At 31.7% G+C, this 23,848-nt stretch overlaps 1 protein-coding gene across 1 annotated transcript; it reads left to right on the forward strand.

Annotated features, from left to right (window-relative positions):
- The first annotated feature begins 444 nt into the window (after nt 1-444).
- LOC135963399 (UDP-glycosyltransferase UGT5-like) lies at nt 445-15,442 on the forward strand. The gene is made up of 3 exons (XM_065515234.1): nt 445-1,191; nt 14,277-14,445; nt 14,511-15,442. The coding sequence occupies exons 1-3, from the start codon at nt 515-517 to the stop codon at nt 15,240-15,242; spliced, it is 1,578 nt and encodes a 525-aa protein (XP_065371306.1). The 5' UTR covers nt 445-514; the 3' UTR covers nt 15,243-15,442.
- The last annotated feature ends 8,406 nt before the right edge of the window (nt 15,443-23,848 follow it).

Raw genomic sequence — 23,848 nt, forward strand, 5'->3', positions numbered from 1 at the left:
AATTATTCGAACAAGTTAAAATCTCTTATTCGAATTATTTTTTTATTCGAACAAGAGAAAAATCGAATAATTTGAATACCCTAATATTTATATCTGTTTTTAATTTCCAAACATGAGATTTGAATAAAATGTATGCTAAGAAAAATGGAATTACTTAAACATTTAACGGTGGTTTTCACGAAATTGTATTTTGTTGACAAACGAGAATATTTGTAGCAGAATGACTCTTCAAGTATAGTTTCTTATCACCCGCAATGTTATATTTAATCTACAATACACAAAAATACGAATAATGCAATGACGTTATCGTTTGTTCTACCGGGTAGCCTGAGAACCCACAAGATCTATATCAAATCTCTCAAATTGTAAAACTGATTAAAATGTAGCATGCTTTGATATATAGATAGTAACACAATAGAATTTTCAATTAGTTTCAATTAAGCAGTCAAATCGTATGGACATAACAAAATCGTACAATTGAATACTTTGTAAATAAAAATAATATTAAAACAAAATGATAAACAAGTGGAAATTTCTAACCATAATAGCGTTAACGTATTGTTCAGCACCCCAATATTCTGAGGCAGCAAATATCTTGGCATTTTTACCCTCATGCAGTCCTTCACATTTAATCATTGAAATGGCCGTGGTCAAGGCAATGGCCGAACGTCAGCATAATGTCACTGTAGTTTCAGTGTTGCCTTTGAAAGAGGATTGGTTACATTCCTCCATGACTCATATACAGTTGGATAAGGGTTCAATTGACATGGACATTGCCATTAATATAACAAAAATGAAAGGTTTCGAGAAATTTCGCAAATCCATGGATATGATGAAAATGATGTCAAGCCAGATGGCGGTAATATTCGAGGATCCCAAATTTCAAGAGCTGCTACATAATCCGGGAAATAAATTTGATTTGATGCTGTTTGGTTATATGTTTGGTGATTTCTTTTTTGGCATAGCTGAGCACTTTGATTGTCCACTGGCTTTAATATGGCCAAATATACCCATTGCTGGCATATTAAATATGATCGGTAATCCATTGGAAATGTCGTATACGGTGTTGACCCTAATCAATGCTGTGAGCGATAGTACGGGTTTCATGTTTCGGCTAAAGAATGTGGCGGCTGTTGCTGGTGAATTGTTACTGCTGAAAGTTCAAAGTAGAGGTCAGCGTCAAGTTTATGAGTAAGTTGAATAATCTGTATTTGAAGTAGTTAGGAAAGAAACGTTATGTAGGAACACAATTTTATTTCGTACTTATTCCAAAAGTTTTTTTCAATTTATACAATAATTGCACACTCACATCCTTCCTTGACAAACAATTTACTGTGTAAATTACGGTTGAACTAGTGAAATCCGGTAAGTCGTCTGTCTGTACAGCGGTAACTTTATGAAAAAACATGGTTCGACATGGTTACGACAACTATACTATGTTCGTTGTAACAATATATTGTTGTCGTAAACATATAATTGTTGTTTTAATTTAATTTAAACAATATTTTAGTTACTGTAAACGTTTATATATTCATGTACAACCATTAAATGTTATAAATATGAATATGGATCACAGAATTGTTCGGACAACTAAATAATGATAAATAGTTAAACATATCCTGGGTTATGTTTGATTTACAACCTTACAACAGAAAACATGTAAATCCACCTACATATTTTGAGTTTTTCTATAAGTAATCGAATTTTGTTCAGAAAAATTAGTGATCACAGATCGAGGTCGTTTTCTTGATTAAACGCTTATTGGCCAAGTTAGTACCAATTTTAGATATTGTGAGTTTTTATATAAAAAATCGATTTTTTGTCAGAAATATGAGTGATCACAGATGCAGCTCTTTTTCTTCATTAAACGCTTATTGGCCAAGTAATTAGCGAATTTAGATATTTTGAGTTTTTATATAAAAAATATCGATTTTTGGCCAGAAATATGAGTGATCAGAGATCGAGCTCTTTTTCTTGATTAAACGCTTATTGGCAATTTATTCGCGAATATAGATATTATCAGTTTTTATATAAAAAATCGATTTTTTGTCAGATCGATCGATTTAGTATTGTTGCTTCGATGAGTTTATTCATCAGGTTTTTTACCGCATGTCGGGTGCCATTACAAAGACGTGGTTGGTTTATGTTTCGTAACATTATGGTTACCGATCAAACTTTCAGTTGGAGATTGTGAGGCGGCAGCAATTTCAATTTGAATCTTAAAATTCAATTCGTCGACATCAATGTTTTTCGCAGCCAATATATTATTGTAATTTTGTGCAATGTTTGTAAACACCTTTCGGATTTTGATTCGGTGAACTTTGCATTTCGGAGTTCGGGCAAATTTATCATTCCGGCACATTTCAAAAATCTGATCAATGTTGTAGATGGCGGTCGGTCAACTCATTGTAATACATTCTCCGCAGTAAAGTACACTCTTTGACGATTTTCCAGATGTGCGGCTAAATCAACTACAGTTGGATATCTTTCATTCATGGCAAATGAAAAAATGCGCCAAATGGCTTCGTTACTGCTAACATAGCGGCCCATATGAAATTGCCATGTCACTACCTTTGGTCACATATTTACAGATGCATTTGATAAGTGGGCGTATTATTGAGCGTAAAACACTTTTGAGGACTATTGCGAACATTTAAAAAAATAGTCAAATTGGTGCAGGCGTTCTGCGATAAATTTTTCTTACGAATATTACTACGAACATTTAGGTGCAGCCGTTTTCCGATTTTGGATAAATCGAAAAAGTGGGCGTGGTCAATTTTTCCTTCAGTAAAAACTTAAATTGGATAACTACGAACATTTAAACAAAAAATTAGGCGTTTTCCGATTTTAGATAAATCGAAAAAAGTGGGCATGGTCAATTTTTCATTCCGTAAAAACCTAAGTTGGACTATGACCAACATTTAAAAAAAAATTGTCTAAATCGGTCCGGCCGTTCTCAACTGATGAAATTACCAACGAACGACATTAGACAAAATATGTTTACTTTTAATAGACTTTTTCCCCACCATTTGTGAGTGCTGGTGTTTGTCTAAGCTGTGTTATTTTTACAAGTAAATTTTGAGTGTCTGTAATTCCCAATCGCTGTATAGTTTTATTTGTATATTATCTTTAACTTTTCTAGAGCGAATAACAATAAATTTCATTGAATTTATCAATAATATTTTAATTGAGAATTTAGTACCTTAAAACTAAAACCTATTAAAATAAAATTTTGTATTTCTAAAAATAAATTTTAATAATAATATGATTACTTTGAATCATAATATGATTTAATTGGGTCATAATGATTTGTATCATAATATGATTATTTCAGAACATATTATGATATTTAATGATACTAATAATGATCATAATATGTTTTGGACTACAAGCATAAATCTGATCATAATATGTTGCTCTTAGTTTATGGTTACCACAACCATGATTTTTCTCTGCGTGTGCTCAGATTATATGGTCTACTTTAAATAAATGCTTGAAATCGAGGCTTATGTGCTTTGATGGCTATTAAACGGGAACTGCTACAAGTTCTGGTGATGGTATTGACAGAATAATGTTTAATGGAAATTTAATCTACCTGCTATAGATATTTGTAGATGTTGTCCTCTTGGCCTTCTGTAGCGGGGATAAGGAGTCAGTTTCAGTATGACCTGATGGTTCTGTTGGGGTTGGATGTTCGAAAGATGCATTCGTTAATTCATGCATCTCGTTGGTTTGGCATCGAAACACACACGGACATATAAAGGTCGTGTTTGGACGACCGAGACAAGTATCACAGAGCAGACTTTATTCTAATAGAGGTTTCGTACCGGCCCCTATTGAAACTGAAGATGATTAATTTATGTTGCTAGATCATGCATCTTGCAACATAATACCATTGTTATCCACAGTGAAATTTCTATTCTCTGCAATTTCCTAAAGCTTATCGTTTGTGGCTTCTTCTTCATTAACTTTAACTACAATTTCCAGTTCAAGACTCGAGAAGTTCCATAAAATTCTTCGTTCGTTACATGGAACTTTCATTCTACTTTATCCAACACACCAATCAATATTAAGTTGATGTTTTCGGTAAGTGCCGATTTGATTCACTGATCATGAGTAAAATATTAAAGAACATTAATTCAATTAAGTATTTTTTAAACTAAAAGTTCGATTGGAATAAAATTAGCTAAGATTTTATAATATTAATCTTGTGATCAGTCTGTTGGAATACAGGATAATATACCGAGTTGAGCAACTCCAGATAAGATTAATTCGGATATGACTGTCTGATATCTCGTGATACTGAAACATTCCTAAATCTAAAGCTGTGTATTGCCGTTCGAAATTAGTTTTATACTAATGAAATAAATTGCTATGTAATTTTCATATCCATATACATACATATTTACATATATAAACAATAAAACAGACTTTCGATAACATTTGGAAAACAAATCAAGAACATATTTCAGTAATCTACTACAATTGATTAATAATTTATAATAATTCAAAAACAGACCGTAGTAGACATATTATTAAGTCATTGAAGTAGTTTTATGAATACAAATTACAATTGACAAGATAAGCGAACAGAAACGTATTAAACGTAAAACATTTCAGAAGTAAGTAATTTAACAAGTAATAAGATATTTAAAATCATGGAAACTAAAGAGTGAGCCAAAAAAAAAATACATAAATTTATTCAAATATTGTACAAATTCACTAAACATTAAAATATTGGCATATTACTCGGTATTTATAAATTTTTCCACTTTTTGCGGAAATCCTCCCATTAATGATTTTATAGTTGCTTCCGTTACCTTTTTGGACGAGGTAACATTTACGATTAAAATCGGACATATCCTAGGATACCTTTCCTGTGTTCTTTAATTTTTTACTCTAGAACCCAATATCTTTCCCCATGCCGAAGTTCTGGACAGCAGTGTGGATTTGCCTCCAGTGGTACAAAATTAACATTATTGTTTGAATACCATTCAAGAGCCTTTTTTCCATAGTGGCATGATGCCAATTCGGTCCAGAAATATGTTTTAAGAAATGTTAAAGCCGGTTTTGTATATTGTATTTATCATGCCTGATGTCACAAATGATTGGCTTCTTTTGGCACAACTGCAAATGTCTTACAAGAAACTTTTTGAACATTATCTCGTCCATCAGTCACATAAAAATCTTCACTCGGAAGTTATGAAAAGCTGAAACAACTGTATTTTATATAAAATTTTACCTCGATTTTTTCGCTCGTTCTTTTGCTTATAAGTTCATTACCGCATTGCGATCTGGAACTTTCTGAACTTTATACGACTTCAAACCAGCATTAGCTTTGGCTCTGCGCACAAAAGAATCAGAGCATTTAACTTTACGAACTGTTTTTTACATAGAAGTGTTAGGGGATCTTCGAAAGTGTTTTTCGGCTTCTTTTGCCTTACAAATATCTGTTCAACCTTTTTTCTTTCAATGCTCATGTCTTCCTTATAGAGTTTAATGGCTTTGGAAACAGTGTGACGATAAACCTTCAAATAATTTACTATTGTTTTGAAAGTTCATATTGGATTTTTTTGATAGGTTTTAATTTTTTTTTTACTTACCTTTTGTTCGGTGACCATTTTGACTGTAATAACAGTGGTAAAAGCTTCAGAAAAGAAATATATATCCGATATAAATTTAGAAAAGATAATATCTGACATAAAAAAGTCCACCATCGACCACATAAACAGCTTACGTGTTATTGTGGAACAATCTGTAGAGTGGCGCTCACCACTGTATCTATGCTTCATAGACTTCGAGAGACCTTCTATAAACTACTAAACCACGATGTGATTTGAAGTTCATTGGCATGTAGGAGAATACCTCTCAAACTTATAAAAAGCTTATGCCTCTTGTAGGATAAAACATGGCAAATTGCTGAGTGAAACTGTGAGAGTTGTCATAGTTGTCCGACAGGGATGTGTCCTATCACCACTTATATTTAATATAGCCTTGGACACAATCCTTGGAGGAGCCTTCGATAACGGCAGGGGCATATTGTGGGGATTGCAGGGTCGTCTAAACGATCTTGATTATGCAGACCATATTTGCCTACTGGCTCACGCTACTCAGATCTCGCGGCGAACATACGAAGCGTTATGCTGGCAGCGGAATCAGCAGAATTGAAAATAATTGCCATGAAGAATTTATTTGCAAGCGAAATAGAAGATTTCGGCCAATTCTGCTATCTTGGGAGCATTATATCTACGTACGGGGATCAGGTGAGTACATCGACAATCGCTTGCAGAAGGCACGTCAAACATTTGGAGGCCTAAAACCTATTTGGAGATCAATCTTCAATGCCAATGTAAAATCGTCCTTTATTGGAACGCTGCCACTCGTGATATACGAAAAATGCAAGTATTCGTGAACCGATGTCTTCGTAAGATCCTGGCCGACAACCAAATATAATCAGACGCTCTGGGAAAAAAACAGGCCAACAAATCCTATCAACTGAAATAAGGAGACGAAAATGGCGAACGAGAACTGCCAAGGGAACAGACGAAGGGGATGCCCAGCTCATACATGGACAAGGCAGATTGAGGCCGAACTAAATAGCAGTGGCAAAAGTTGGGCAGAAGTGAAGGCGTTAGCACAAAATAGAGACATGTTCAATAGTGTGGCCCTTAATAAACGAAAGTTGGATTTTGGCCATTCTCACACCCTAGTTTGGTGAACATTGGTAAAAAAATTATCCTGAAAAAATTGTAGGTAAATCGGTTGGGGTTAAGACTTGCCGCAAGCCCTCTGAAGTTTTGATATGCATGTATAAGGGGAAAAAATGCATTTTTTTCAGTTTTTGTAAAAATTTTGCCATTAGAAAATTACTTTTGCAATTTAATTTAAAAGAATAGAAATGTGTACGTAATTGTCGTTCTAATGAGACATAAAAAACCGAAATTAGTCAAAAAATGTTAAAGTTATTAAAAATTCGCCAGGCCATTACGTGTCTCAGGCAACTAGAACCAGAAATGTAGGAACAAAATTAACATATTTTGATGAATATTAAAATAGAAGCTAATTTTTACTTAAAATATGTACATATTTACTTGTATATGAGTTTTTGTCTTCGTAGGATACCTTTAACCTATTCGCAGATATGGCCAAAAAAAAACAATTTTTAACGGCAGTTTCAAAACTCCATTTTCAAATTTTTATGGCACTAAATGGCACTTGTGGTTAAAATGACCTCAAACTTTTAAAATCATAAAAAACCTTGGCAATTTCAATAGTGGGGTCATTTTAACCACAAGTGCCATTAAGGGTTAATTTCCATTTTTGCTCTATTATTATAAATACTAGACTTCATGTTATATTTCTCTGAAGTTTCATCAAAATCGACCCAAAAATAAATAACATTCCGCTAACTTTGAATTAGAAATTCCAAATATTGAAGAATTTTACCTTTGACCTTCACGATTTAAGGTTTAAAGTTTTCCAATTTTAATAAAATTTTCAGAGTCTATTTATAATTATTTGGGCTATAATATTCTGAATAGGTTCTACATAAAATTCATAACAGTAATGAAGTAGAGCACATTCGCCAAAAAATTGCCATATAATTGGTTTTTCTCGAAAATTTCCAAATTTAAATCGCAGGTACGGAAAAACTATAAGCGATATTTTCATATTTTGTTCATATTTTTATTCCCCATTATGTTCTCAATAAATCCCAATGAGATGATCAAAAAATTCTGAAATTTGTTTAACAGAATTTTTAAAAATTTGAAAATGGAGTTTTGAAACTGCCGTTAAAAAATTTTTATTTTGTTGGCCATATCTGCGAATAGGTTAACGGTATCATACAAAGACAAAAACTCATATACAAGTAAATATGTACATATTTTAAGTAAAAATGAGCTTTTATTTTAATATTCATCAAAATATGTTAATTTTTTTCCTACATTTCTGGTTCTAGTTGCCTGAGACACGTTAATGGCCTGGCGAATTTTTAATAACTTTAACATTTTTTGACTAATTTCGGTTTTTTATGTGTCATTAGAACGACAATTACTTACACATTTCTATTCTTTTAAATTAAATGGCAAAATTTTTACAAAAACTGAAAAAAATGCATTTTTCCCCTTGTAAATGCATCTCAAAACTTCAGAGGGCTTGCGGCACGTCTTAACCCCAACCGATTTACCTACAATTTTTTCAGGATGATTATTTTACTAATGTTCACCAGACTGCGGGGTGAAAATGGCCAAAATCCAACTTTCGTTTATTAAGGGCCACCCTAATGTTCAAACATTGTATCGACCTGTTCTCCTTGTAGGAACGTATGTAGTTTTGGACTTATATGGGGACTTGAATCAGTTATGGTTCGAACTGTACATAATTCGATAGAGTGATTAATTACTTAAAACTTTAGTGTCCAAAATTTATGTTAATATCATGTTAATTATATGGAGGGTAGGGTCAATTATGGAACGATCCTCAAAAAAGTTGTTAGAAATATTTAGGTTCATATAAAACATGTTTATGTCCAATTTCATCAAGATATTATTATTATTATTATTATAAGTAATTTTCTAAGGGTGACCTTGTATGAGGACTAGTGACAAATATTGTCCGATTTTCGCCATTCTTTACAGTATAATTTCAGAGTAGTTAGAACTAATTTGTGCAAAATTTTATCAGGATTGCCGCATAACTTATTTATTATTGATCAAACAGTATTCAGAAATATTTATGGGGACTAGATGAAATCAATTACCGTATTGCCCATGTGTGGAAAATCAGCCAGTTAGCTCCTTTCGTTTGGGCCCTATTGTGTTTTCAACAGACTGTACGCATATAGCTACATCGTCTTAGAATTTTATATATATATATATATATATATATATATATATATATATATAAGTATATATATATATATATATACTTTCGATATGTTACAAATGGAATAACAAAAGTAAATGACCTAAATTCTGAAATACTAAATAGCTGCTTAGTTAATGTTTCTTAATAAATCTTAATATATATTACTAATTAGCTAATTAGCTTTTAATCGGATGGCAGAGTAACAGTTTGGAGAAGGCCAAACACTGAATTGGAAAAGAACAATGAAGTAAACACTGTCAAAAATGGCGGAGGAGGGGTCATGTTGTGGGGTTATATGTCGGCATCTGTTGTAGGAAAAAACAGTGTACCGTAATATTTTAAAATAAAACCTACTACAATGCGCTCTAAAGTCGAATCTTGGGGAACATTTTAATTTTCAACCGGACAATGACCCAAAATACACAGACCATGACGTCCAAATATGGATAGTGCTTCATGTTCCCCACATTCTACCGACTCCTCCGCAATCACCTGACATGAAGCCCATAGAACATCTGTGGGATAAATTGGAGCTGGTCCATTCAAAGCCAAAACGATTAAAAGAAGTCATTAAAAAGAAATGCTTCTCCACAAAATATTAAACTATTTAAAAAAACTGTTTTCCTATTAAAAATTAGAAACTGTGTGAATATTTTTGTCCCCTTAAAATCGAACTTCGAAACATTAGTTAATTATTTTTCTGAAATGTGCCAATTTATGTTTAGTATGTATATTTCAATTAGTTATATGTAATTAAATATTTTTTTTTACATATCTATATAAATAACAAGTAAGAAAGTATGGTCGGTCAAGCCCGACCATATAATAACCCTACACAAAGTAAATGAGTAAAAATATTTTTCTTTTAAAATGTCAATTATTTATATTCGTGAGTGATTTTAGGAAGTGGGCCTTATATGGGAGCTATGACCAATTATGGACCGATCACCATGAAATTCGGTCGTGTGATTTATGTCTATATGAAAGTTATTTATGTTGAATTTTGTGTATACACAGTGATTTAAGCACGATTACACGATACACAGTGATTTTCGGAAGCGGGTCTATATGGGAGCTATGACTAATTATGGACCGATCGTAACAAAATTTGGTGACATGAATTTTGTATATATAAAACTTATTTGGAGCGAAATTTGTGTAGATACATATATAAATTAAACATTTATGACCGATAAAGTCCAATTTCGAGAGGACATTTGTATGGGGGCTAGGTGAAATAGTGGACCGATTTCAGCCAGTTTCCATAGGCTTGGTCCTTGGAAACAATTATATGTACCAAATTTTATTGAAATATCTTCAAAATTGCGATCTGTACTCTGCGCACAAGGTTTACATGGACAGCCAGCCAGACAACCAACCAACCAGCCAGCTAGACGGACATCGTTTAATCGACTCAGAAAGTGATTCTAAGTTAGACCAATATTTTTTGGCGTTACACACATCTGCACAAACGCATAATACCCTCCCCACTATGGTGGTGTAGGGTATAAAAATCAAATGTCGTTCGTTGGTAATTGCATCAGTAGAGAACGGACGGACCGATTTAGAAATTTTTTTTTTTAAATGTTGGTCATAGCCCAACTTAGGTTTTTACGGAATGAAAAATTGACCACGCCCACTTTTTTCGATTTATTTAAAATCGGAAAACGGCTATATGGATTTGGCTAATTTTTTGTTTAAATGATCATAGTAATCCAATTTAAGTTTCTACCAGGTCAAAGGACGCCTGGACCGATTTAACTAATTTTTTTTTAATGTTAGCAATACATAGTCCGCAAAAGTTTTTACATAAATAAAAACTGTCCAAGTCCACTAATACGCCCACTTATTAAATACATCTGCAAAATACATCGGTCTGTGATGAATCATATTTCAGACCAAAATTCGATTACTTATATAAAAACTCACAATAACTTAAATCGGTAATAACTTGGCCAATAAGCGTTGAATCAAGAAAATGAGCTCGACCTGTGATCACTCATATTTCTTAACAAAAATCGATTTTTATATAAAAATCAAAATATCTAAATTCGCTATTACTTTGGCCAATAAGCGTTGAATCAAGAAAAGGGGATTGATCTGTGATCACTCATATTTCTGACCAAAAATCGAATTTTTATATAAAAATCAAAATATCTAAATTCGCTATTACTTTGGCCAATAAGCGTTGAATCAAGAAAAGGGGATTGATCTGTGATCACTCATATTTTTGACCAAAAATCGATTTTTTATGTAAAAACTCAAAATATCTAAATTCGCTAATAACTTGGCCAATAAGCGTTTAATCAAGAAATGGACCTCGATCTGTTATCACTCATATTTCTGACCAAAAATCGATTTTTTATGTAAAAACTCAAAATATCTAAATTCGCTAATAACTTGGCCAATAAGCGTTTAATCAAGAAAAAGAGCTCGATCTGTGATCACTCAAATTTCTTATCAAAAATCGATTTTTTATATAAAAACTCAAAATTATTCAATAAGCGTTGAATCAAGAAAAGGAGCTCGATCTGTGATCACTTATATTTCTTAACAAAAATCGATTTGTTATATAAAAATTCAAAATATCTAAATTCTAAAGAAAAGGAGCTCGATCTGTTATCACTCATTTTTCAGACCAAAATTCGATTACTTATATAAAAACTCAAAATACATATAAACATTGATTTATATGTGTTCTGTTGTTGCAAGACTTAGGTTTTTGACAACAAACTTATGTTCTTTGTCTGTCAGTAGAGCTTCTATGTATATTTAATTCTATGTCCTATATGAATAAAAATTATCATTCAAAAATACGTTTTTTTTTCTTTTTAACTATTTTTACCTTTGCCAAAACTTGGAGAGGGCAACGTCTGTAGGGTCAGCTAGTAACTAAATAATTATATTTAAGATTAAAGATAAATCTCTATGCTGTGTGAATATTTAAGTTCGGCACTGTATCTTAATTTATTATAATTATAACTATTTTTTTTTATACCCTCCACCACCATAAGTGGTGAATGAGGGTATATATAAGTTTGTCATTCCGTGTGTAACATTGAGAAATATTCATCTGAGACCCAACAAAGTATATATATTATTGATCCTTATGAAATTCTAAGTCGATTGAGCCATGTCCGTCTGTCTGTCCGTCTGTCCGTCTGTCCGTCTGTGTAAAACACGCTCACGTCCAAAATACGCAAACAAACTTAGTAGAGTTACAAGAAAAATGTTTATTATTGTCCTAAGCAGTTTGGTATTGAAAATCAGCGAAATCGGTACAGTGGAACCAAAGTTATGAATGAAAATGTGGGACAACCTCAAAAAAAAATTAATAATTTTCACATATTTTTGGACATTTTTTGTAAATATATTGCAGCTAATATCATAAAATTTTGCACTCGTTACTTTTATGACAAACGGAGTAACTCTGGTGAAAATTATAAGAATCGGTCCATGATTTCTCCTAGCCCCCATACAAATTTTTTCCCGAAATATGGTTCTATGGTCTATAAATGCCTACAGAATAGGAATATCCACATAAAATTCAGCAAAAATAAGTCTCGTGGTAAAAGAAATTATATTACAAAATTGTTCGTGGATCGGCCCATATTTGACCATAGCCCCCATATAAAGTACACTTCCGAAAATCTCTTAAATAAGCATAAATGTCTTATAAATATCGCTATCAAGTTGAAATTCGACATGAATAATCCCCATATATACCAAAATCGCTGTACCTAATTATATGAAGATCGGCCGATAATTGGTTATAGCTCCCATATAAGGATCACTTCCGAAAAACACAATAACCTACATAAATATCTAAAAAATATCAATATCAAAACAAAATTTCACACACATCCGTAGTTTATATTTAGAAATCATACTACTGGATTTTGTGAATATCGGTCCATATTTGACCATAGCTCCCATATAAGGTCCACTTCCGAAAATCAGTTAAGTACTCATAAATCTCTTATAAATATCTTTATCATGCTAAAATTCGACAAAAATTATACTCATATATATGTACTTATACTCATATATCACTGTACCAAATTTTATGCAGATTGGCCGATAATTGGTCATAGCTCCCTTATAAGGCCCATTTCCGAAAAAAGATATTAACCTTAAAAAGTATTATAAACATATCGATATCAAAATGAAATTACGCACAGATCCAGTAATTTGAATCCAGTAATCATACTTCTGGATTTTGTGAATATCGGTCCATATTTAACCATAGCTCCCATATAATGTCCACTCCCGAAAATCACTAATATCCTCATACATTCCTTACAAATATAGTTATCAGGTTGAAATTCAAAACAAATTTATTCAATATATACAAAAATCGATGTACCAAATTTTATGATGATAGGCCCATAATTGGTCATAACCTCCATATAAGAACTTCTTCAGGAAAACACATTATCCTGCACAAATATCCATAAAAATCTACAATCAACCAAAATTTTACACCGATGAGTAATTTGTATCCAAGAATTGTACTACAAGATTTTTTAAATATTGGTGCATAATTCGGCATAGCTCCCACATAAGATCCATTCTTGTTAATAGCGTTGTTTATATGAAATTCTACAAAAATAGCCCTTAAATACTTAGGACTATAATAGGTCATAGCATCCATATATTAAACCAAAATAGTACACAGATCAGTAATTTGTATTCAAAAATCATAATACTGAATTTTGTGAATATTGGTCCATAATTGGCCACAGCTCTCATATAAATACATAAAAATCACGCAAAAATATTTTATGACAATCGAATCATAATAGGTCATAGCTCCCGCATAAGTCCCACAACAAAATATTTTGAAATTTGTCTAAATATATTTGTATACCCTTTTTTATACTCTGTTTCTTCACTTGAGGTTAAAAGGGAAAAATGTTGAGGTATAGACTTAAACTCGACAACACTTCCCCTTTGCGCATGTGAAATTTCATTAAAATCGGACTAAGGGTTTAGAAGTTACAGATTTGTTTCCCTCTTTTTTTTTCTCATACCACTGTGCGCCACTTTGACACTCAGATATTGTAGATCGTTTAACCCAGTTCCAACAAACTGTTTACGGTTACCTATGTAAGAAAATAATAATGTACACGAAGATTTAGAAAAATTAAATTTAGACGACAATTTCTCAATTAAAACACAATAATTAACTGTGTCAAACGTTCTAATAGGAATTTCAGTTATAAATTGCTGAATTAGATACAATTTTTTGTACATTTGAAATAAAATATCTTCTGCGTAAACTAGTCTTTCTAACAATTATTATATTATTTCAGCTTTTATACCATCATATTTAGGTGGAGGGTATTTAAGATTCGGCACGGCCGAATATAGTACTCTTACTTGTTTTTAATTCATTCATATGACAGTAAACATTTTCCGGCCGATAAATATATCAGTTACGATAAAGTCAAAGAAAGAGTAGACATGGTTTTGTTTAGTCATCATTTCAGCGAGAAACCCGTAAGACCTTTAGTGCCAGCACTCATTGAAATTGGGGGCATACATATAAATGATCAACGTAATGCTTTGCCAAAGGTAAGAACTCTCTTTACCACTTAAAAATCTTTCTAAAAACTTACAACACTTTTCAACTATTTTAGGACCTAGAAAACTTCATAAATTCCGCCCAATATGGAGTGATCTTTTTCAGCATGGGCACCAATGTGAAGACGCATCATATGCATGTTAATACCTTACAAAAAATCTACAATGTTTTCTCAAAATTACCACAAAAAGTTTTATGGAAAGTGGATGATGAGACCAAGTTGCCTGGAAATTCCACAAATATTCTATATCGCAAATGGTTGCCACAAAGTGATATCTTGGGCCATGCTAATGTTAAATTATTCTTTGGTCATGGCGGTAAGGGTGGCATAACTGAAGCGAAATTCTATGGTGTACCCATGGTGGGATTGCCCATATTTGGTGATCAACCCATGAATATGGTAGAAGTTGTTAAAAAAGGTTATGGTCTAAGTATCGATAATGAAAAACCACTAACCGAAGAAATTATCTACGAAACTGTTACAGAAGTTTTACAAAATCCAAAGTATGCTAATACTGTAAAACGATTTTCATTGTTATATCGTGATCGACCTTTAAAAGCTAAAGATACTGCTGTTTATTGGTTGGAATATTTGATCAGATATAAGGGTGCGCCTCATATGCAAAGCTCTCTGAAATCTATGTCATTTGTGGAGGCTACAAATTTAGATGTAATTGCATTTATTTTTGCAGTATTATATGTAGTTTTTAAATTAATTAAGTTATTGTCAAAACTGGTTATTAGATTAATGGCTGGAATGTTGGGGAAGAAGTTGAAACGAGATTAAGGTCCTCATTTTATAAAACAAAACGTTTGAAACTTGAATATTTTCCATAGAATTTTATTTTAACGTTTGTCATTTCATTTTATAAAATTATACCCTAAGATTGTAAGTTAAGTGAAGTGTCCGTTTTATTTAAAAAAAAACTTTATTTAGTATATAATTGTAATGATAAAAAATAAATAATATTAAAAAAGATCGAAAAATTTGTTATACATTTAGGGCCTCATTTTATAAAACGAAACGTTTGGAAGCGTAAGCAATTTGTATGAAGAATACTGGGAAAATGGTTTGAAACTTGAATATTTTCCATACAAAATTTTTTTAACGTTTGTCGTTTCGGTTTTAACCGGTTTTCAAGGCCTAAAAAAGCAATAACTAAAATTGATTTAAATTTCCTTTAGTTACTTCGATTAAAACCAAATATGAATAATTTTAATTTTTGATTATTTTTTCAACAAAAAATAACCAAACAAATTTCTTTATAGAAAATATTCCTTGAGAATACTGTGTAACTGCCCTTACGAAGCATAACCTGCTTCCCATCATCTTAAATCATTATTATTTTCTGGTTTCGAAAAGTAAATGCATAAAGCCTCTATGCTAAGAATGTTTCGCTGATGATATGTGTGAACATGAATCCACAATAACTAAGTTTAGCCGGTGGGATAAACAATGAACCAAAACGGCTTGCTGATTTGACTCCTTTATTTTAGCTTGTAAACCGTTTTTAAAACCGAACATTACTTGTGCTCTGTTGTACTATTGTCATTGGAATATTTTTTTAACTTTTTGGGTTCCAAAAACTTCATGATTAATGTTCTAAATAATCAAAAAAAATCTATCGGACCTTGAAAGCCTTTTATGGAAATTTCGGGGATATTTCTGGAATTTTCTTTTTGTTTGGCCGAAGACCAGTCCGAATCGGGGAGTATTATCGAAATCGGCCCAGGCGTTATAGAGTTATAAGAGTAGTAACTAACGTCACTCTCTTTTATATATATAGAATTAGGTCTTTCCTGAAGACCTAAACAGATCTAAATATTCGGCATATTAATAATAATACAAATACAGTTCTGTTCACGAACTTGTTTTATTACTTACTTAGATTCCCCACTGAGAACGTTAATTATTAGTTTTGTTAAATTTTATTTGGATTTTAAAATTTTTATGAGATTTCTGATCGTTAAAGTGATTTTCGGAAGTGGTACTTACTTATATGGGAGAGATGGTCAATTATGTTTAAATGTGATTTCCTTTTATATAAAACTAATTTGTGTAGAAATTTTGCGTGAATACCTAAATAAATCGGACATTTATGAACAAAAATCTTATTTCTTTCGCACCAGGATTACATGGACAACCAGTCAGACAGACGGACATCGTTAAATCGACTCAGAAAGTGATCCTTAGTATATTTAAAGATGAGCGTTGGACAAATATTTTTTGTTGTTACAAACATCAGCACTAACCCAGTATATCCTCTTCACTATGGTGGTGTAGGGTATAAAATCAGGTGGGAATGTTATTTTTTGGCTATGCCGAATCTTATATACCTACTTATTTATGTTCGTTTATCTTAAATTATATTCTGTAGAACGCAAACCAAATAAATAAAAGATTTAAAAGTTATCGTTTCGGTATACCGAAAACTTTGGCGACCGCAATAAATTGAAATTATAAACATGTTTAATGTCTTATATGTATCAACCAGGCATTATTCCGGATTCGAAGCTATTCCCAAATCAGAACACTTAGGCGAGCGTTTCATGTAGAAGAGCCATATAAAGGATCTAGGGTTTTTGATTGGATCTTATGAAGTTTCTCCTCTATCTATCCAATGCAAACATATTTTATTTTTGGGTTTTCTATATTTTCTGATAGCTTGAAGTGGGTGAGTTTCTATGTACATTGCATGGACTAAAACGAATGACCAATGCACAGTGGTATGAGAATAATAAAAGAGGGAAATAACTCTGTAACTTCTAAACCCTTACGCCGATTTCAATGAAATTTCACATTCGCAAAGAGGAAGTGTAGTCGAGTTTAAGTTTTGAACTTGGACCTCATGACCCCACCAGGAGTGGGACCAGGGGTTCCCAAAGTAGGACACCTCGGGTATGTTCAATTTTTAAAATGATCCTAATTCTTCGTTTGTGTTCCGATTTAAAAAAAATTACACATACAGAATCTCCTCGAGCACTACATAAAACCTCGTCTAGCTATCAATTATCTCGTATAGCTTAGGAGATATTCGCATTTGAAAATTTAATTTTCAACATTTTTACCCACCCTACACCAGTTTTTTGGTGACCGCGGTTCCAAATATTCTCCGATTTTAAAAATTGAACATACACGAGGTGTCCTACTTTGGGAATCCCTGGTCCCGCTCCTGGTGGATTCATGAGGCCCAAGTTCAAAACTTAAAGTCGACTACACTTCCTCTTTGCGAATGTGAAATTTCATTCAAATCGGCGTAAGGGTTTAGAAGTTACAGATTTATTTCCCTCTTTTTTTATTCTCATGCCACTGTGCAATGTAGTATTTTTCAGACAGAGATTTCAGCAATGAAAAACGGGCTGAAATTTCAGCGAATATACGGAGAGAATTTTCGGATTTACACCGATAATCAGGCAGTTTTTAATCTCTTATGGGATAATTTCCACTTACATATACATATATTGTCCTGGAATGACAAACATCACTCAATGAGATGAGAAGACATTCTTGTATATTTCAGGACACCAAATAGTCTCTGGAAACCGTATTACGGATTCAGTGGAAAAAAAACTAGCATATCTCTTATATGATGAGCAGGGAAATATGCGCTTTAAATATGCAGTAAAAATTTTAAAATATGCCCTTAAAATTTAAAAAAACAAACTTTTACATAATTTTTAACAAAAAAATTTACTTTTATTTAAAAAAATCAATACAAATCAATTCTAAAAAGGTAAAGTAACATAAAATAAACAAAAATAATCAGCCCAATTATGAATAAAAATTCCGCGGGAGTTTTTGCCGTTTTTTAATTTTTCCTATTCAAATTCAATGGGAAAATACTCCCGGGGAACAAACTCCCGCGGGCTGAATATGAACTAAAACAAGTATAACAAACAAGTAAGAGTACTATATTCGGCCGTGCCGAATCTTAAATACCCTCCACCTAAATATGATGGTATAAAAGCTGAAATAATATAATAATTGTTAGAAAGACTAGTTTACGCAGAAGATATTTTATTTCAAATGTACAAAAAATTGTATCTAATTCAGCAATTTATAACTGAAATTCCTATTAGAACGTTTGACACAGTTAATTATTGTGTTTTAATTGAGAAATTGTCGTCTAAATTTAATTTTTCTAAATCTTCGTGTACATTATTATTTTCTTACATAGGTAACCGTAAACAGTTTGTTGGAACTGGGTTAAACGATCTACAATATCTGAGTGTCAAAGTGGCGCACAGTGGTATGAGAAAAAAAAAGAGGGAAACAAATCTGTAACTTCTAAACCCTTAGTCCGATTTTAATGAAATTTCACATGCGCAAAGGGGAAGTGTTGTCGAGTTTAAGTCTATACCTCAACATTTTTCCCTTTTAACCTCAAGTGAAGAAACAGAGTATAAAAAAGGGTATACAAATATATTTAGACAAATTTCAAAATATTTTGTTGTGGGACTTATGCGGGAGCTATGACCTATTATGATTCGATTGTCATAAAATATTTTTGCGTGATTTTTATGTATTTATATGAGAGCTGTGGCCAATTATGGACCAATATTCACAAAATTCAGTATTATGATTTTTGAATACAAATTACTGATCTGTGTACTATTTTGGTTTAATATATGGATGCTATGACCTATTATAGTCCTAAGTATTTAAGGGCTATTTTTGTAGAATTTCATATAAACAACGCTATTAACAAGAATGGATCTTATGTGGGAGCTATGCCGAATTATGCACCAATATTTAAAAAATCTTGTAGTACAATTCTTGGATACAAATTACTCATCGGTGTAAAATTTTGGTTGATTGTAGATTTTTATGGATATTTGTGCAGGATAATGTGTTTTCCTGAAGAAGTTCTTATATGGAGGTTATGACCAATTATGGGCCTATCATCATAAAATTTGGTACATCGATTTTTGTATATATTGAATAAATTTGTTTTGAATTTCAACCTGATAACTATATTTGTAAGGAATGTATGAGGATATTAGTGATTTTCGGGAGTGGACATTATATGGGAGCTATGGTTAAATATGGACCGATATTCACAAAATCCAGAAGTATGATTACTGGATTCAAATTACTGGATCTGTGCGTAATTTCATTTTGATATCGATATGTTTATAATACTTTTTAAGGTTAATATCTTTTTTCGGAAATGGGCCTTATAAGGGAGCTATGACCAATTATCGGCCAATCTGCATAAAATTTGGTACAGTGATATATGAGTATAAGTACATATATATGAGTATAATTTTTGTCGAATTTTAGCATGATAAAGATATTTATAAGAGATTTATGAGTACTTAACTGATTTTCGGAAGTGGACCTTATATGGGAGCTATGGTCAAATATGGACCGATATTCACAAAATCCAGTAGTATGATTTCTAAATATAAACTACGGATGTGTGTGAAATTTTGTTTTGATATTGATATTTTTTAGATATTTATGTAGGTTATTGTGTTTTTCGGAAGTGATCCTTATATGGGAGCTATAACCAATTATCGGCCGATCTTCATATAATTAGGTACAGCGATTTTGGTATAAATGGGGATTATTCATGTCGAATTTCAACTTGATAGCGATATTTATAAGACATTTATGCTTATTTAAGAGATTTTCGGAAGTGTACTTTATATGGGGGCTATGGTCAAATATGGGCCGATCCACGAACAATTTTGTAATATAATTTCTTTTACCACGAGACTTATTTTTGCTGAATTTTATGTGGATATTCCTATTCTGTAGGCATTTATAGACCATAGAACCATATTTCGGGAAAAAATTTGTATGGGGGCTAGGAGAAATCATGGACCGATTCTTATAATTTTCACCAGAGTTACTCCGTTTGTCATAAAAGTAACGAGTGCAAAATTTTATGATATTAGCTGCAATATATTTACAAAAAATGTCCAAAAATATGTGAAAATTATTAATTTTTTTTTGAGGTTGTCCCACATTTTCATTCATAACTTTGGTTCCACTGTACCGATTTCGCTGATTTTCAATACCAAACTGCTTAGGACAATAATAAACATTTTTCTTGTAACTCTACTAAGTTTGTTTGCGTATTTTGGACGTGAGCGTGTTTTACACAGACGGACAGACGGACAGACGGACAGACGGACAGACAGACGGACATGGCTCAATCGACTTAGAATTTCATAAGGATCAATAATATATATACTTTGTTGGGTCTCAGATGAATATTTCTCAATGTTACACACGGAATGACAAACTTATATATACCCTCATTCACCACTTATGGTGGTGGAGGGTATAAAAAGGGTATACAAATATATTTAGACAAATTTCAAAATATTTTGTTGTGGGACTTATGCGGGAGCTATGACCTATTATGATTCGATTGTCATAAAATATTTTTGCGTGATTTTTATGTATTTATATGAGAGCTGTGGCCAATTATGGACCAATATTCACAAAATTCAGTATTATGATTTTTGAATACAAATTACTGATCTGTGTACTATTTTGGTTTAATATATGGATGCTATGACCTATTATAGTCCTAAGTATTTAAGGGCTATTTTTGTAGAATTTCATATAAACAACGCTATTAACAAGAATGGATCTTATGTGGGAGCTATGCCGAATTATGCACCAATATTTAAAAAATCTTGTAGTACAATTCTTGGATACAAATTACTCATCGGTGTAAAATTTTGGTTGATTGTAGATTTTTATGGATATTTGTGCAGGATAATGTGTTTTCCTGAAGAAGTTCTTATATGGAGGTTATGACCAATTATGGGCCTATCATCATAAAATTTGGTACATCGATTTTTGTATATATTGAATAAATTTGTTTTGAATTTCAACCTGATAACTATATTTGTAAGGAATGTATGAGGATATTAGTGATTTTCGGGAGTGGACATTATATGGGAGCTATGGTTAAATATGGACCGATATTCACAAAATCCAGAAGTATGATTACTGGATTCAAATTACTGGATCTGTGCGTAATTTCATTTTGATATCGATATGTTTATAATACTTTTTAAGGTTAATATCTTTTTTCGGAAATGGGCCTTATAAGGGAGCTATGACCAATTATCGGCCAATCTGCATAAAATTTGGTACAGTGATATATGAGTATAAGTACATATATATGAGTATAATTTTTGTCGAATTTTAGCATGATAAAGATATTTATAAGAGATTTATGAGTACTTAACTGATTTTCGGAAGTGGACCTTATATGGGAGCTATGGTCAAATATGGACCGATATTCACAAAATCCAGTAGTATGATTTCTAAATATAAACTACGGATGTGTGTGAAATTTTGTTTTGATATTGATATTTTTTAGATATTTATGTAGGTTATTGTGTTTTTCGGAAGTGATCCTTATATGGGAGCTATAACCAATTATCGGCCGATCTTCATATAATTAGGTACAGCGATTTTGGTATATATGGGGATTATTCATGTCGAATTTCAACTTGATAGCGATATTTATAAGACATTTATGCTTATTTAAGAGATTTTCGGAAGTGTACTTTATATGGGGGCTATGGTCAAATATGGGCCGATCCACGAACAATTTTGTAATATAATTTCTTTTACCACGAGACTTATTTTTGCTGAATTTTATGTGGATATTCCTATTCTGTAGGCATTTATAGACCATAGAACCATATTTCGGGAAAAAATTTGTATGGGGGCTAGGAGAAATCATGGACCGATTCTTATAATTTTCACCAGAGTTACTCCGTTTGTCATAAAAGTAACGAGTGCAAAATTTTATGATATTAGCTGCAATATATTTACAAAAAATGTCCAAAAATATGTGAAAATTATTAATTTTTTTTTGAGGTTGTCCCACATTTTCATTCATAACTTTGGTTCCACTGTACCGATTTCGCTGATTTTCAATACCAAACTGCTTAGGACAATAATAAACATTTTTCTTGTAACTCTACTAAGTTTGTTTGCGTATTTTGGACGTGAGCGTGTTTTACACAGACGGACAGACGGACAGACAGACGGACATGGCTCAATCGACTTAGAATTTCATAAGGATCAATAATATATATACTTTGTTGGGTCTCAGATGAATATTTCTCAATGTTACACACGGAATGACAAACTTATATATACCCTCATTCACCACTTATGGTGGTGGAGGGTATAAAAATAAATACAACATAAAAACAATAAGCTATGAAAAGGCATCGAGAGGTATTTTTTGATGATATTTTATATAAATATAAAGTCATTCTTCAATTATGGTTATTATTGTAATAAATTACAAAATATTGACTTAAATTTTCAAATAAAAATCGTTGTCTATTGGATTTGAAAACATTTTTATTAATAGAAAATGTTCTTTCGACATCAACTGATGTTATAAGAGCAAATTTAAAAGACAATATTTCTTTAACACTTAGAACGGTTAAGTTTGAATTAGAACTAAAATTTGATATTTAGATGGCGCTATTATTATTTTATATTAAAAAACTCCATCTATTTTTCAATTTTGAATTTTAAAAAAAGGAAGTAAAAACCTGTGAAAAATAAGTAAGACAAAATTTGTTTTTGATAAAGTCAAAATATGATATTAAACAGTAAAATATGCACTAAAATTGCAAAAATATGACATACATATGCTCTTAAAACAAATATATGCAAAAATAAGTATTTAAGGGTAAAATATGCAAAAATATGCACTAACAAATCGAAGCCAAAACTCTTAAATAATTCTGAAACGTGTAAATATCTTATCCATGTGCTTATTAGACTTACCAGAAAAAACATGCATTTGCATATTTTGGTTTCCCTGATGATGAGTATTACTTTCGTCGATCAGCAACATTCATAACAATTCCGTGTGATCGGCTAGGGAGTGTGGTGGCATTCATCACAAAAAAAAAATTCAAATGACTGTATAGTATAAACCCATTAATATAACAGAAAATAGCCTAAAATGGAAATACTGATTCATACATCACTCATAATTAAATTCGTAAGCAGAGAGTAAGTATTTGTGAAAATAAAAATAGCGAAACATCCTTTATGTTTATACTTTGAGTAAAAAATTGAGCAAAACTTTACGATCTCATATTTATTAAATCATCCACAAATACTATTTAAATCTCTGTTTATTCAGGCATTAGCATCAGTAATAATTTAGAATTATATCTTGAATCCCGTCCTCAGCAGTAATCATTATTTTTAAATGCATTTCATAAAATATTTTGTATTGTTTACTTTAATTTTTGCTACATTTATAAATCAAAATGAAGCAGGCATCAAAAAAACCATGGTGAGTTGTTAATTTCTTACGTTTATTTAAATTTATTTCTATTAAATATTTATACATACATAATTTTAATAATTTTTTTCAGAAAAAC

Source organism: Calliphora vicina, chromosome 1 (genome assembly GCF_958450345.1).
Source record: "Calliphora vicina chromosome 1, idCalVici1.1, whole genome shotgun sequence".
Lineage (NCBI taxonomy): Eukaryota > Metazoa > Arthropoda > Insecta > Diptera > Calliphoridae > Calliphora > Calliphora vicina.